Source organism: Cucurbita moschata, unplaced genomic scaffold, assembly GCF_002738365.1.
Source record: "Cucurbita moschata cultivar Rifu unplaced genomic scaffold, Cmos_1.0 Cmo_Scf00017, whole genome shotgun sequence".
Classification (NCBI taxonomy): Eukaryota; Viridiplantae; Streptophyta; class Magnoliopsida; order Cucurbitales; family Cucurbitaceae; genus Cucurbita; species Cucurbita moschata.
The window spans coordinates 2639807-2652953 of NW_019268533.1; the positions used below are offsets into that span (position 1 = coordinate 2639807).

General features: G+C 38.4%; 2 protein-coding genes across 2 annotated transcripts; both read left to right on the top strand.

Annotated features, from left to right (window-relative positions):
* Window positions 1–73: 73 nt before the first annotated feature.
* On the top strand, window positions 74–7949 carry LOC111455543 (putative pentatricopeptide repeat-containing protein At3g18840). Its single transcript, XM_023097256.1, has 9 exons — window positions 74–335; window positions 453–581; window positions 1609–1711; window positions 1955–2002; window positions 2743–2840; window positions 2949–3063; window positions 3156–3238; window positions 3864–4428; window positions 5799–7949. Exons 1-9 carry the CDS (start codon window positions 249–251, stop codon window positions 7868–7870), a joined length of 3300 nt encoding a protein of 1099 aa, XP_022953024.1. The 5' UTR covers window positions 74–248; the 3' UTR covers window positions 7871–7949.
* Window positions 7950–9368: 1419 nt separating this feature from the next.
* On the top strand, window positions 9369–11739 carry LOC111455495 (arabinosyltransferase RRA3-like). The gene is made up of 3 exons (XM_023097212.1): window positions 9369–9911; window positions 10242–11356; window positions 11690–11739. The coding sequence occupies exons 1-3, from the start codon at window positions 9717–9719 to the stop codon at window positions 11709–11711; spliced, it is 1332 nt and encodes a 443-aa protein (XP_022952980.1). The 5' UTR covers window positions 9369–9716; the 3' UTR covers window positions 11712–11739.
* The last annotated feature ends 1408 nt before the right edge of the window (window positions 11740–13147 follow it).

The window sequence follows — 13147 nt, forward strand, 5'->3', positions numbered from 1 at the left end:
TCATTCAGATCCAAACTTATGACGATTTACATAACCCTCCACGGTCTATAGGAATTTCGTACCACCGGCGAACAGTTGGGGTAGGGCTAAAAAAATAACCTAACTTGGAGCCAAAATTTCTCATTGATCCTAGAGTGGTGAGGGCGGGTGTTTCGTCTTTGTATCCATCCAGCAGAAGAACTGAATTCAACTCTGGTCTTTGAATTTCACTTTCAGTAGTCCACTGAAAGGTTTGGAGATTGGAAGCCATGGAGAGCAGTGCTCGGAGGCGGATCAATTTGATTCATCGTCACCTTCTTTCGCCGCCACGTGAGTTCAACAACGCTCTTAATCCGGTTAGCATCTCTTCACGCTTACAGTCTCTTTTCCTTCAATATTCAAGCTGTTTTACAGAGGCGAGAGGTTCTTTTTTTCTTTTTTGCGATCTTGATGATATTGTAAGTGTGTTTTAGGCGCCAACGAATAGTGGAAACCAATTGGAAATTGGTGTGGCTGAGCCTGTGATTGTTGGAGGTATGGTGCTGGATATTCACGCCATACCATCCATTTCCGCCGTTCCGAGGTCAACTACGCCCGGAAAGGTAATTTACTAATTGCTATTTAAATATGAATTTTTTCGAAGTTGGGGAAATCATTTGTGGAGCTTGGAATAGTGTGGCTGTTTGTTGTAGAATATTATCAATATGAGTAGGAAATTACACCTGTTAGACGAACACGACTCTCCACAATGATATGATATTGTCCACTTTGAGCATAAGCTCTCATGGCTTTGCTTTGGGTTTTCCCAAAAGGCCTCGTACCAATGGAGTTAGTATTCCTCACTTATAAACCCATGATCATTCCCTAAATTAGTCGATGTGGGACTTTCATCATCCAACAACACCAACCTATTTTGAATTGTTATCCAACTATTGTAGACCTCTTAAGCTATAATGCTTGAAAGTTTTTAACATCAATTATTGAGGGATCATTAGGTTCCCCTAGAAGAAGCTGGTGCTAATGATTGCATAAATCATGACTGTAAATTGCCTTATATTCGAGTCGGTGAGCTATCTTGTGCTCGTTGAGTTTCAATTTCTCTTATTGTTCTATAACTAAGGACTCAAACTACTGGAAAACCTGGCAAATGGATTTATAGATGAAACATATTCTTTATTTTAAAATGTTTAACACGCTCGATTTTCAAAGAAAGTAAGAAATATTAGAAATGAATTAGAGGTTGTGTTTTATTGTCTTTCTTAGTGATTATATCTTTAGAATCGTTTATGATATACTTAATTTTAGCTTCAGTAGGTAACTTCATCTGAAAATTCCGTTCGAAAGATTTAGATAAATACTCGCAACTAGGATATGGATGAAAGTCTAACGACAAATCTATACATTTTTGGGTTCAGTCCAGTAAGTAAGATGGCACCGTGACTGCCATAAATCCTCATTTTCATTGGCTTGTTGGTATTTGGTGTTTTTGTTTTCTGGCCAGTGTTCTACATTTTTACAATAAGTTGAGCTCATTGGTCATCTGTATCGTCATAATGACAATATTTTCTTAGTGAATCTATTGTTAGTTTCTATATTTCCACTCTTACCTTTGAGAATATGCCTTTTCAGATCAACTATATATTAGGAGGCGTAGCACGGAATGTTGCTGAATGCATGTCAAAGCTTGGGAGCAACCCTTTTATGATTAGTGTGGTGGGACATGACATGGCAGGTTCTTCTCTGATCTTGTATCGTTTTGTTTTTGTACGTCTACTGTGGCATGTGACATTCTAGAGTGGCAGATTGGTTTTTTTCACATTCATGTCTTTCTTGGTTCAATGTAACTCAGATGGATTCACAGTTCATTATTTTTGGTCTCCTCCCTCGATTTTCGGAAAATATTTTTTATACATTTTACAAAGAAAAAAGATGTTTTACTTTCTCTTTTTTCTAACTCTTTTCTCCCCTGAAATAGGGAATCTCTTGTTTGAGAATTGGAGATTGGCAGGGTTATCAACAGAGGGTAAGTCTTTCTATCCATATAATTGCCATCTATACTAGAGGGTAAGTCTTTCTATCCATATAATTGCCATCTATACTAGCTAGTATCAGTTAATGAAATATGGTACTTCATTTTTTGTTGTTCCAATGGAAATTTTCTTCTATTCTGGTGTTCATCATCTGTGGTATTATCTGCTACTGTTGTTTAGCGTTCCAACGTAAATGGTTTTTTGGACCATTCTAAGTATTTTAAACCTTAAATAGAATCTACCTCAAGTTCTGATGAAATATAACAATTTTTATTTCACTTTTGAATTGACTGCTTTTAGAATGTCCCCATAACAATCACGACAACAAATCTGTAGTCGATTGTGCCTTGGATTGTGAATCATTCAGAAGTTACAATCTAGATTTGGTTGTTCCTTTTGAGCAATCTATCAACAACAAATCAGCTGGTAGAACTTAGTAACGTGGTGCAAGTTGCATAAACAGCATAATGAACAATCTGCTTTGAGATCTTTTCTTGAAATGAACTCTTGCATTAGGATATTACTGGCCGCTGAGTGAATTTTACAACTTCCTAACAATAAACCATATTTATCCTTCTGACTTCCTTATCTTTGAATCCTTGATGGAAGTTAATGAAGTGAAAAAAAAAAAGTATCAAACTAGGTTAAAAGAAAATTGTTACTTGGTTATTAAACATATACTTGGTGAAGATAGAAATGATACACTTTCTAGAACAATTTCATGTTTGAATAGGCATTCGGAAGCACCAAGACATCAGCACTGCTGTTGTGTGTGCCGTAGTTGATGTCCATGGAGAATTGGCAGCTGCTGTGGCAAGTGTGGAAGCTATTGTAAGTGGATGTTTATAAATGATTTATATTATTACAAGGATTTAGTATTGTGAATCTTGTATAAGATTGATGGTAGTACCACAAGGAACTGAGACCAGCATTACACAGGAAAAATTTCTCACACCTGATTGGATTGAGAAATTCAAGTGCAATATTCGTGCTGCTCCAGTGGTTATGGTTGATGCAAATCTAAATCCACTTGCTCTGAAAATCTCTTGCCAAAGTACTACTCTTTTTCTTTATAGCTTCCTCTGCTCTTCTTTATTGGTCTGTGTTAACGATCTCTGTATATCTTTTCCTGCATCTTTTTCTTAGTTGCTGCCGAGTATGATACTCCAGTGTGGTTTGAGCCTGTGTCAGTTGCTAAATCAAGAAGGGTTGCTTCAGTTGTCAAGTATGTGAGTTCACATCTCCTCATGCAAATATTTTCTCTTAAAGTTTGAGGAGTTTTTCACTTGCGAGAAATTTTTTATTTGTCATTTCTTTCCTTACTGAGGTGGTTCGATTTCCCTGTTTTTTTTTTTTCGAATGAAAATGGCGATGAAAAAATTCTGAGGTGGTTTTGCATTGAGTTGCAACAAAATTCTGACTTGCCTGCTCATATTTGGAGATCAATTGAACTTTAGTTCAGTTTGTCTAAAAGTTAATGAAAAACGGGAAAGGATAAACGATGTTCACAGGTAAATCATTATAGCTTCCTTGTCGTTCGTTCGTTTTCAGGAAAAAAAAAAGATCTGAAAATTGGATCTGCCAGTAAATATTATATATATATATATATTTGTCATCAGGGGGATCAGTAGATTCTTAGTCTATTTGCCTTTCCTCTGTCTACAACTTCATTAACATCATGTTTGCATTGTATGAGTTTCTGATGCTTCTTGCAACAATATTTACTTGCCATATTGTTTTCGTAATCTAGAGATTTAGCACCTGATCGTATCTCTCACATTTGAAATTTTTTTTCTAATTTACAGCCATTTGATTTTCTACATTTTCTTTAATTATAGCTTCTCATTTTTGCAGATAAGTTTCACCTCCCCTAATGAAGATGAACTTATTGCCATGGCCAATACACTATCTGGTCAAGATTTGTTTTCTCCTATCAAACGAGATAATACCATTACTACTTGTTCAATTGAATCTTTTTTCGAACAACTGAAATCTGCTGTATGGGTTTTGCTTGAGAAAGGTATCAAGGTCATCATTCTGACCGTTGGTTCTCGTGGCGTGTTCGTCTGTTCTAAAGGAGGACCAAGCTTCGTGAAAAAAACTTCAAAAGAATTCAACAATTATGGGTCCAGCAGCCAACTATTTAGAACCTTAGCTACGAGTTGTCCACCAAACATGTTCTCTGTTTCTCCTGAAACAGAGAAAAACTCTGTTCTTTTTGCAATGCACTTCCCTGCCCTTCCTGCATCAGTAGTGAGGCTTACAGGCTGCGGAGATTGCTTGGTTGGTGGCATGCTTGCTTCCTTTTGCGCTGGCTTAAATATCTACCAAAGTACAGCCATTGGAATTGCAGCTGCCAAAGCTGCTGTCGAGACCGAAAACAACGTTCCCCATGAATTTCATTCAAACGAAATTGCAGGTACTAGTGTCACTTCACCTTTTGTCAACGATTTTACTATACTAATTTGGTTTATTTAGTTTAGGGTTCATCTGATTACAACCATGCAGCTGAGAAATGTAGCTCCAAAACATTAGTTGGTGCATAGAACTTACTGAGACCTTAAATCTTATCCACTTTACTTTTGAATAAAAGAGTTGTAAGATCCCACCTCGGTTGAAGAGGGGAACGAAGCATTCCTTGTATGGGTGTGAAAACCTCTCCCTAGTAGACGCATTTTAAAAACCTCGAGGTAAAGTACGGAAAGGAAAGCCCAAAGAGGACAATATTGGCTAGCGGTGGGCTTGGGCTGTTACAAATGGTATCAGAGCCAAACACCGGATGGTGTGCCAGGGCTCCCAAGGGGGGTGGATTGTGAGATCCCTCGTCGGTTGGAGAGGGGAACAAAGCATTCCTTGTTCAGGGCGTGGAAATCTCTCCTTAGTAGACGCATTTTAAAAACTTTGAGGGGAAGCTCTCAGGGAAAAAAGCCAAAAAATGACAATATCTATTAGCAGTGGACTTGAATTCTTACGTGAAAGAAGTTAGTTTTTTTTGGAAAATCAAACTAAAAGTGTCGATCTCATCTTCTTTTTGTAATGCAGATGATACCAAGTTAGTGTACACAGCAGGCAGAATGGTGTTCCATGGCCCCATGCCCTGAAGCACATGGACTTCAATACAAACACTGTAAACTTGAAATACCAAGTTTTTGCCTTCAATTGAGGATTGTAGCTGTGATAATGGTTTTCCATTACAAACGAGTTCACAATTTATTTGATCAAATGGAGAATAATATTGGAGTGTAGCGAAAAATGACCGAAATTACACGTACATTGGAGGCTAACATTTATAATTTGGGGTATTTTTTTTTTTCATTTAGTAAATTTAATAGTTCTTTTTAGTTCAATGGCTTGCAGAGTGAAAGATTCGAACTTTTGACTTTTTCGTTAAGAAAACATAATTTACGTCAATTGAGTTATATTCATATTAGTTTAAACTAGTAAGTAACGCATCTTTACTTTCTAAATTTAAGTTGATTAAAATATATATTATTGATAAAAAAAAAATAAAGATTTGAATCCTTGTAATTTTAAATTATTAAAATAAAATTGTTATGAGAGACCGAAAATTTTACCATGAAATTTTATTGACTAAATTGTGATAAAAAAATAAGTGCAATTTTAAAAATTAAAAATTAAAATCCAGGAGCCCACATGTTCTTTGGTATGGCAGCTGGAGTATAAAGGCGAACACAACACAGACAAACCTTCGTAGCTATGAAGCTTCTGAAGTTGCTGTTTTGTATAGCTTCTTCTTCTTGTTCATCTGTCCAATGAAACCCTGACCTCGATTCAACCTACTGCCCGTTCTTTCAGTTTGGCAGTATATTTATATGCAAATGAAGCATCTGAAACATGGGTTACTATGCCATGTCCAAGCCATCAAATCCGGGTTTACGCCCACCATTTTCACGTCGAATCAACTCATAAGTTTGTATGCGAAACATGGTCTTCTTGGCGATGCCCACAAAGTGTTCGACGAAATGCCTGAACGGAATGTCTTCTCATGGAATGCGATAATTGCAGCGTATATCAAGTCTCAGAACTTGAGAAAAGCGCGGGAATTATTTGACTCCGCTCATTATAGAGATTTGGTTACTTACAACTCAATGTTGTCTGGTTATGTTAGCTCCGATGGGTATGAGGCTCAAGCACTAGGGCTTTTTGTAGAAATGCAAACAGCCTCTGATATGATTAGAATTGATGAGTTTAGTCTTACAATCATGCTTAATTTAACTGCTAAGTTATGTGTGCTGTCTTATGGTAAACAGTTACATACCTTTATGTTGAAGACTGCTAATGATTTAAGTGTTTTTGCTGCTAGTTCCTTAATTGATATGTACTCTAAGTGTGGATGTTTTAAAGAAGCTTGTAGAGTTTATGATGGATGTGGTGAGGTTATTGATTTGGTCTCTAGAAATGCCATGGTAGCAGCTTGTTGTAGAGCAGGGGAGATAGATTTGGCTGTGGATCTTTTCTCGAGGGAACGGGATCGAAATGATGTTGTAGCATGGAACACGATGATATCGGGTTTTGTTCAGAACGGTTACGACAAAGAGTCATTAAAGTTATTCGTTAATACGGCAGATGAAAATGTTAGGTGGAATGAACACACTTTTGCAAGTGTCTTGAGTGCTTGCTCCAATCTAAAGAGCTTGAAGCTTGGAAAGGAAATCCATGCTTATGTTTTGAAGAATGGGCTGATTGTTAATCCCTTCATTGGCAGTGGCGTTGTTGATGTTTACTGCAAGTGCAATAACATGAGGTATGCCGAGTCGGTTCATTTGGAATTGACAACACGAAATGTATACTCGATCACTTCAATGATTGTTGGCTATTCTTCTCAAGGTAACATGGTAGAAGCCAGAAAGCTTTTTGATTCCTTGGATGAAAAGAATTCTGTCGTGTGGACTGCTTTATTTACTGAATATGTCAAATCACAACAATTTGAAGCAGTTTTTGAACTTTTAAGTGAATATAGGAAGGAGGCAGCTGTTCCTGATGTGCTGATTCTTGTCAGCATAATTGGTGCTTGTGCTAGACAAGCTGCTCTGGCTCCCGGGAAGCAGATACATGGTTACATGCTCCGAGCAGGCATCGAATTCGACGTGAAACTAGCCAGTTCATTGGTTGATATGTACTCAAAATGTGGAAGTATCATTTATGCAGAAAGAATTTTCAGAGAAGTTCTTGACAAGGATTCTATTCTTTACAACATTATGATAGCTGGCTATGCTCACCATGGGTGGGAAAATGAAGCAGTTCATCTTTTCAAGGAAATGATGGAAAACGATCTCGAACCAGATGCAATCACTTTCATTGCACTACTTTCTGCGTGTCGACACAGCGGTTTAGTCGAACTAGGTGAGCGTTTTTTCAACTCTATGACTAATGATTACAATATTAGTCCCGAAATCGATCATTATGCTTGTATGATCGATTTGTATGGAAGGGCTAATGAACTAGACAAGGCATTGGCATTCATGAAAAGGATTCCCATAGAGTTAGATGCTGTCATATGGGGAGCATTTCTGAATGCTTGTAGGATCAATGGGAATACTGAACTTGCTAGAGAAGCAGAAGACGAACTGTTGATGATCGAAGGAGAAAACAGCGCTCGATACGTGCAGTTAGCGAATGTTTATGCTGCAAAAGGGAATTGGGAGGAGATGGGGCGAATAAGGAAGAAGATGAAAGGAAAGGATGTTAAGAAGAATGCTGGTTTTAGTTGGGTTTTTGTGGAAAATAAGTTTCATGTGTTCATTTCTGGTGATAGGTTTCACTTGGAAAATGAGGCTATATATTCAACCTTAGCCTCCTTGACTGATGAGTTGCTTGCAGTAGAGGAAGCATTTTGTTAATATCAAACTTCAGCCATTAGTGCTATACATCTGCCTTTTCTCTCGAGGTATTTCTTTGAACAAAACTCTCTTTTTGCTATGAAACTGTGTAGCAAACTCATGCTTTAGTTAAATTTAAGATATTGATTCTTAAGTTAGTTCATGGGTGAAAGATCAATTGACTTACCGAAGTTGGAAGCGTTTTTTTTCTTCATATATGATCATTTTATGTGATTGTTTTTCGGGTTACTGTCTGAATCTAACCGCTCAAGCCTACCTTTAGTAGATATTGTCCTTTTTAGGCTTTCCCTTTCGGGTTTTTCCTCGAGGTTTTTAAAATGCGTCTGCTAGGGAGAGGTTGTTATCCTCTCCAACTGATGTGGGATCTCATAATACACCACATTCGGAGCCTAGCGTCCTCGTGGGCACTCGTTCCCGTCTCCAATCGATGTGGGACCCCTTAATCACCCCTTCTTCGGGGCTCAATGTACTTGGGGATCTCATAGTCCACCCCCTTCGGAGCCCAGCGTCCTCGCTGGTACTAGTTCCCCTCTCCAATTGATGACCCTTATATAGAATGCTCCGTTCTCCTCTCCAACCGATGTGGGATCTCACAATCCACCCCCTTCGGGCCCAAGTGTCTTCGCTGGCACTTGTTCCCTGATGTGGGACCCCCTAATCATCCCTCTTTTGGGGCCCAACATCCTCGCTGGCATATCGCCTGGTGTCCACCTCCCTTCGGGATTTAGCCTCCTCGCTAACATATCGTATGATGTTTGGCTCTGATACCATTTATAACCGTCCAAACCCACGGCTAGCAGATATTGTCCTCTTTGGGCTTTCCCTTTTGGACTTCTCCTCCAAGGTTTTTAAAACCGGTCTGGAGAGGTTTCCACACCCTTATAAAGAATGCTTTGCTCACTCTTATAAAGAATGTTTCGTTCCTCTCTCCAACCGATGTGGGATCTCATAATCCACCCCCTTTGGGGCCCAATGTCCTCACTAGCACTCGTTCCCGTCTCCAATCGATGTGGGACCCCCTAATCACCCTCCTTCAGGGCCCAACGTTCTCGCTGGCACATAGAATACTTTAGGGGGATGCGACCGTGAACTTCTCCTACATAGATTTTGTATGACCATTCAGCGAAATCACGTATAGGCCTGCCAGACCTGAATCGCCTCAAAATGTGCTATAAGGGAATGCTACTAGTTGTCAAATTCTTCCCGCCTGAAAAGTTATAAGCTATTTAAGTCGTTGTGTTGTCTTTTGCTTGCATGCCATACAACATTGTTTTCAATCTCTCCTACTAAAACGATGTGGCCCCGTTTTCTAAAACTTTTTTCTCAAATCGGGGTCAGAAGCTTGAGCATACGTTGTCCAGTTGTAGACGATACGATCCTAAGTTGGCTTGACTCACTCCTTGTTAATAAAAGAAAATGAGTATGGTAAAAAAGAAAGCGACCCAAAAAATCTCACCTTTAAATTCAAAACATAATTAATATGCATTTTTCAGCCACCTAGCTAGAAAATTCCGCCTCTCGTGTTCCTTCCTAATCCCCCTCATCAATTAATTATACCGTAAACGATCAAAACCAATACTAATCTATGAATCTTTGCTACTCTCCGTAACTCCTCTACTAAGTCAACTCTGTAGAAGCAGCAGACTTTCAGTTCCTCTGAATCCCAAATCGACCCAAATTTCATAGCACCGATCTGGTGCATTTTCTTCTTCAGACACCCTTAGATTTCGCTGTTTATGAGTCTCAAAATCCTCTGTTCTTGAGTTGAGCTTTCAATTAAGGTTAATCGCCATTTTCGTCCTTCTGGGTCCCTCTGAAACTTTCGATTTGTGCTGAGCAGGAAGCCATGAATGTTCGCAGAGACGGGGCGTTGATGAGAAACTCCTCGCAAGGATCCATTTTCTGCAAATCGAAGGTCGGGACTGCCATATTTATCGGCGTCCTTCTTGGATTCGTTTTTGCGTTCTTGTTCCCTGCTGGGATCTTCAAATCGAGCGCTCTCTCAGTTCGTGATTCTCGCTCCGTCAAATTCATAACCCAGGTTTTTGTTTACACTTGCCCTGTTTTCTTTCCCTCTTCATTACGCTTCTCGATTTGAGCCTCTTGTTGAATGTTCATCTGTGCTTCATTCTGTAATTGTTTTGCTTTATTTGATGATCCATCATATGCTGAAATCAATGATTCTTTTGGGATGGTAACGAGATTATTCGAATGTGTTACATAAGTCTTTTATGCTTCTCTGGTTCTCTGGTGTTCATAATTATGAATTCATATGCTAATGCTATAGATTCTGATACCATGAGTTTGTTGTAGAATTATAGCTCATATTGGCATGATCTAGTAGTAATTTGATAAACTGGTTGTGCACTAGGCCGATTCGAATTCGTGCGATTCATCTGAACGGATCGACATGTTAAAATCCGAGTTTATATCAGCATCTGAGAAGAATGCTCAGCTGGAGAAACAGATCAGGGAATTGACGGAGAAGCTTAAGTTAGCTGAGCAAGGTAAAGATCATGCACAGAAGCAAGTTCTTGCTTTAGGTAAACAGTCGAAAGCCGGGCCATTCGGAACGGTTAAAGCTGTAAGAACAAATCCACCAGTTATCCCTGATCAGTCTGTCAATCCAAGATTAGCAAATATATTGGAGAAAGTTGCTGTTAATCGAGAGCTTATAGTCGCGGTAGCGAATTCAAATGTGAAGGCGATGTTGGAACTATGGTTTACTACCATCAAGAAAGCAGGAATACCTAATTATCTTGTGGTTGCTTTGGATGATGAAATTGTTCAATTCTGTAAAACAAATGATGTTCCAGTTTATAAAAGAGACCCTGATGAAAAAGTTGATTCAATTGGAAGAACAGGAGGGAACCATGCCGTTTCGGGGACGAAATTCAGTATTTTGAGGGAGTTTCTGCAGTTAGGATATGGTGTTTTACTATCTGATGTCGATATTGTTTACTTGCAAAATCCTTTCGATCATCTTTATCGGGATTCGGATGTCGAATCCATGACCGATGGTCATGACAATGCAACTGCTTATGGATACAACCATGTCTTTGAGGAACCTTCAATGGGTTGGGCTCGATTCGCGCACACAATGCGAATCTGGGTTTATAACTCAGGCTTCTTCTATATTCGACCAACTATTCCTGCAATTGAGCTTTTAGATCGTGTGGCTAAACGTCTTTCTCAAGAACGTAACTCATGGGACCAGGCTGTTTTCAATGAGGAACTGTTTTTCCCTTCGCATTCGAACTACGAGGGGCTTTACGCTTCGAGAAGAACTATGGATTTCTATCTTTTTATGAATAGCAAGGTTCTATTCAAGACTGTAAGGAAGGATGATAATCTGAAAAAGTTGAAGCCAGTCATTGTTCATGTGAATTACCATCCCGATAAGTTTCCTCGAATGAAAGCCGTGGTCGACTTCTACGTCAACGGGAAGCAGGATGCTCTGAACCCGTTCCCTGACGGCTCGGATTGGTAAACTTCTTTATTTATGTTCTGCAATTCACAGCATTTTACTTGGACAAATCTTTGGCTCCACAAGAGAGGAACCTGTTCTTTTCTAATCACAGTGATTATTGTTGGCTTCCACGTAGTTTTTCTTATGCTTTATTTGATAAAAGAAGGAAAAAGGAAAAGAATTACTCTTTAAAAGGTTTTTTCAGTGTTGCCACAGAGTGAACAATGGATGATAGACTGTTATGGCTTACACTTTCTGTGGCTCAATTGGTTTTGGTTAGTTCCTTTGCCAATGGTGTTGTTCATAGTTTCATGGAAGGTCTGAATCTTGATGAGCTCTTTTTGTTGCAGGGTCACTCGTTTAGCATATTGAAAATATTACAAGTTCTTAAAGGAGGAAATATTATAAGGTTATGTATGGTAAAATGGATACTCTTGGGACATTTTAGTTGCTACTTTAACCTGCATTTCATCGATGTGAGATTCCACATTGGTTTGGAGAGGGGAACGAAGCCTTCCTTATAAGGATGTGAAAATTTCTCCCTAATAGATGTCATTTAAAAACCTTGAGAGAAATTCCAAAGAGGACAATATTTGTTAGTGTTAGGTTTTGGCTGCTACAAATGGTATTAGAGCCAACACCGGGCCCAAAGAGGACAATATCTGATAGTGTTAGGTTTTGGTTGTTACAAATGGTATTAGAGCCAACACCGGGCGGTGTGCGAGTAAGGACGTTGGGTCCTCAACGGGTATGCATTGTGAGATCACTCGTCAGTTGGCGAGGGGAACAAAGCATATTCTTTATAAAGGGTATGTAAACCTCTTTCTAGCGTGTTTTAAAAACTTTGAGACCTTTAGAGAAATTCCAAACAGGAAAGTTTAAAAAGGACAATATTTGTTGACATTGAATTAACTAAAAAATATGATCTAAAATTTAAAGATAAATCGATTTTATTTATTATTATTATTATTTTACATTAGATTTTAATTTGGTTTTATACATTCAAAAGTTTTTATTGACTGTTCTTTAGTAGCTTTTTTCGTATTAAGATCTAGTGAAATTCAAAATAAATAAATAATAATTGTAGGTCCTAAATCAACCAAATATGTTAATCACTTATTTTACAATATTTATATATATAGATCATCGATCTTTAGAATTAAGATGTTGAGGGAATATTCCCGACAACCCTTTTTTCGGAATTTTTCTATTAATGAATTCATCTTGACTCTCCTGGTTATGCTTACGAATTGACTAGTGGTTTCCAAGTCAAATAGTTGGAACTACCATAAAAGAACCTTGATTGATTCCTATTGTACTCATCTATTATACTGAAATTCCTAGATCCGAAAACGGAGCCAATCATTTTAACAAATCTATTAGAATATGCTCAAGAGTTCCTCTTTTTGCTGATTGACAGAGGTATTCCCTTCGCTCGGTGAACAAGTTAGGTCAATGTTGTTAGCCGAGCATCCCTCCAGAGCTAGAGCATAGGGACCGACCTCCAAAATTTTCATAAGCACCGACACAAGTGAACAAGAGAGGGTGACGTTTAGCCATTACTGTAGAAAATTTGTATTTTTCTCACCACTAATATGGTAGAAAATAAATAAAATGAAGCGATAAAGAGTAAAGAAATCAAAAAGGGGGAAATTTTGATGAAATTCTTTAGAACAGCAAGGCAGTCAAACTGTCAAATGGAATAGCGACAGAGTTTCCTTTCAAAGCTTCCAATCTTTTAAAACTAACTGCCTAATTCTCGGACATTCTTTGCTTTTTTCTTCTCTTCTTCCTCATTTCATTTCATT